The sequence below is a fragment of the Sceloporus undulatus genome, chromosome 1, assembly GCF_019175285.1.
Source record: "Sceloporus undulatus isolate JIND9_A2432 ecotype Alabama chromosome 1, SceUnd_v1.1, whole genome shotgun sequence".
Taxonomy (NCBI): Eukaryota; Metazoa; Chordata; class Lepidosauria; order Squamata; family Phrynosomatidae; genus Sceloporus; species Sceloporus undulatus.
This window is the reverse complement of record NC_056522.1, coordinates 21013678-21016317: the sequence shown is the minus strand read 5'-3', so window position 1 is coordinate 21016317 and position 2640 is coordinate 21013678. Positions and strand designations below refer to the sequence as shown.

Sequence of the window (2640 nt, the reverse complement as noted above, 5' to 3'; positions counted from 1 at the left end):
CATGCTGGGATTGGCAGTTTTAAGGAGCTGAACTTCTCTGCCTGAGAATTCTAAATACCCCTCCTTAAAACTGCCAGTCCCAGCATGCAACAGGAGGCAGCTAGAGGAGTCACACTGGAATAGTACCTCTTTAAGAGCTCGTCTGATAAACACCATAGAATCATAGAATTGTAGAGTTGGAAGAGACCACTAGGGCCATCCAGTCCAACCCCATTCTGCCATGCAGGAAATCCAAATCAAAGCATCCCTGACAGATGGCCATCCAGCCTCTGTTTAAAGACCTCCAAGGAAGGAGACTCTAGGTAGTGGGCTGTTCTTGCTTTTGTAATTGGCTTATGCTAGGATATAGAGAAATAGGAAAATGTATAAGAATGTGAAAGATACAAAGCAGGGCATGGCAGTTTTGGATTCACCTTCTTGGTGAGCTGCCAGCCCCGATCGGTGAAATAAACCTGTGTCTCACTTTGGACCACATTTCGAACTCTGATTCTCCTTTGTTGCTGGGCACTCCAAGAACCTTCCCGGAAGGGAAAAGCTTTGCTCATGTTTCCCTTACACCAGGTTCATAACTGAGATAACACAGGGGCAAACACAGGTTCAGCCATCAATTAACTTTTTTTCCCCAAAGTGTTTCATTCATCTTTTTATTCATTTAAAAGCAGAACATTTTAACAAGTGACAGTGAAAACACATACTGCTACAACTCTGAAGAAAAAAAGTATGTTTGGAATGAATGCTACAAGTATTTCCAAAGAGATCCCCCCCCTTCTCTGAAAATGTAATGGTTGTCTTCACCCTTAGATTGTTTTCTACTTTGAAGGGCATCTTTGAAATCAGGTGGCATTTGTAAGTGGAATCAAGCCCTTTTACTTTTAAAAGTGTGATTCTCCCTGTCCTTTTTCAAAATATATATACTTTCCTCTTTTTAAGCAGGAAGTCCTTTCTCCAAAGGGTTAAACACTTTATTTAGATGGGTTTGTTTGTTACGTTTTAGTGCTTTGCTTGTTCTGAGAATTAATGAAAGATAAGCTAAAAGTTCATTTATAAGAGTATTAAAGGATAATTATGATGGAGTAAATGCAGAGGGTCAAAAAGCATTATGATGAACAGCTACATAGCATACAGCTTGGGAAGCTGGCGAAAATGCATCCAGTGGTCGATACCAAATACAAACCCATGAATTCCATCAGAGGTGGATGATTTTTTAATTTTTCTTTATTTTTTAAAAAAACACCCTCCTTTGCTGCCTCTTTTTTTCTTTCATTTTTATTATGAGCTACTTGGCATTTTCTGTTCATCAGCCCATAATGGCAACTCAGTCTCAGCAACTTAAATTAAAGTTGAAGGCAGGATCGTGAATATGTGACCTTTTAATATCAACAAAATAATAAAAAAGATTTGGGTAGGAAATCTGTTTCAATCAGATTAGAAGAGAAGTGGGTAAAGCTGATTACAAGCCCACTAAACACTGTCTTTGGGCAGAGTGTTTGTTTATGAACAATAGCATTAATTCCACTTTAACAAGTATTATCAGGAAAATCAATAATTAATGGGAAGGCATTATTAACTTGTAAGCGTAGGTGTAGAGAAAGTGAAAGAAAATGGATTGCCCTCTTTTAACTTGACCTATTGGATGGATGAACTCCACCCACAGCTGTAGTTGAGTAGCTGAGATTAGGAAGGTAGACTCCTTTAATTTTTCATAGGAAGGTAAGTGATTAGCTAGCCCTTCCATTCATGGAGATTTATGATAAAATGTATAGAAATGTAGTCACTTCATAAAAAAAATAAATAAACTTACTCCTGCTTTCACAAGTTTGGCACCAGATGTGGACAACTGTGGAAGACTTGGTGGCCATCTCAGCTCTCCAAGAGATCTTAGAAGTCTAATTTGCCCCCAGTATACATATTAATTAAAAAAAACTTGACTTCCCAATGTCTTCTAGGGGATATAGGGTATGTTTTCGGGCCTTCATGGGCCCCTGCAAGGCATTTTGAGGGGGGGGAATATATTTGAAAAAGTCACAAAATTTCATTCTGATGCAGGTGGTGAATTAAGGGATTCCACCACCCATCCATACCCATGACTCACTAGAAAAGATAATAATGCTTGGCAAGGTAGAAGGCAGGTAAAGAGGAAGGCAACATTATAGGTAGATGGACTCAATCAAGGAAGCTATAGAAAGTTTTTCAAGACCTGAGCAGGGCTGTTGATGACAGAAGGACTTGGAGGTCCCTCATTAATAGAGTTGCCCTAAGACAAGGTCAACTTGAGGGCAGTTACCAACAGTATATCATGCTGTATGTGTCCAGCCGACATTAAGACTGCTCTCTCTATATATTTTTAAAAAGAGCCCCCCGTGTTAAAATATGTTTTAAAATTTCTTTATTGTTGAAAATATTTTATACCATCTTTTATCGTATGAGACCAAAATGGTATACAAAATGTTTTTCAAAACCCTAACATAATATACAAGACAATGATAAAATAACAACATCAAAGAAAATGAAAAAATGTGGACCTCATAATTAGTTTTGAACCACCAGTGATTTGGATTCTAACCAAGAATCTGGGGATCAGTGACATGTCTTCTGATAATGATGGCATGTTCCAAACACTGATATTTTTTGTAATTGTGC

General features: G+C 38.1%; 1 protein-coding gene across 1 annotated transcript in view; it reads right to left on the bottom strand.

The window, feature by feature from the left end:
• Nucleotides 1-545, bottom strand: part of LOC121921217 (ectonucleoside triphosphate diphosphohydrolase 6-like) — a 57154-nt gene extending 56609 nt beyond the window's left edge. The window contains exon 1 of the mRNA XM_042449005.1: nt 414-545. Within this exon, the coding sequence (XP_042304939.1) occupies nt 414-545 (132 nt within the window). The remainder of the gene's footprint in view (nt 1-413) is intronic.
• Between the last annotated feature and the right edge of the window lie 2095 nt (nt 546-2640).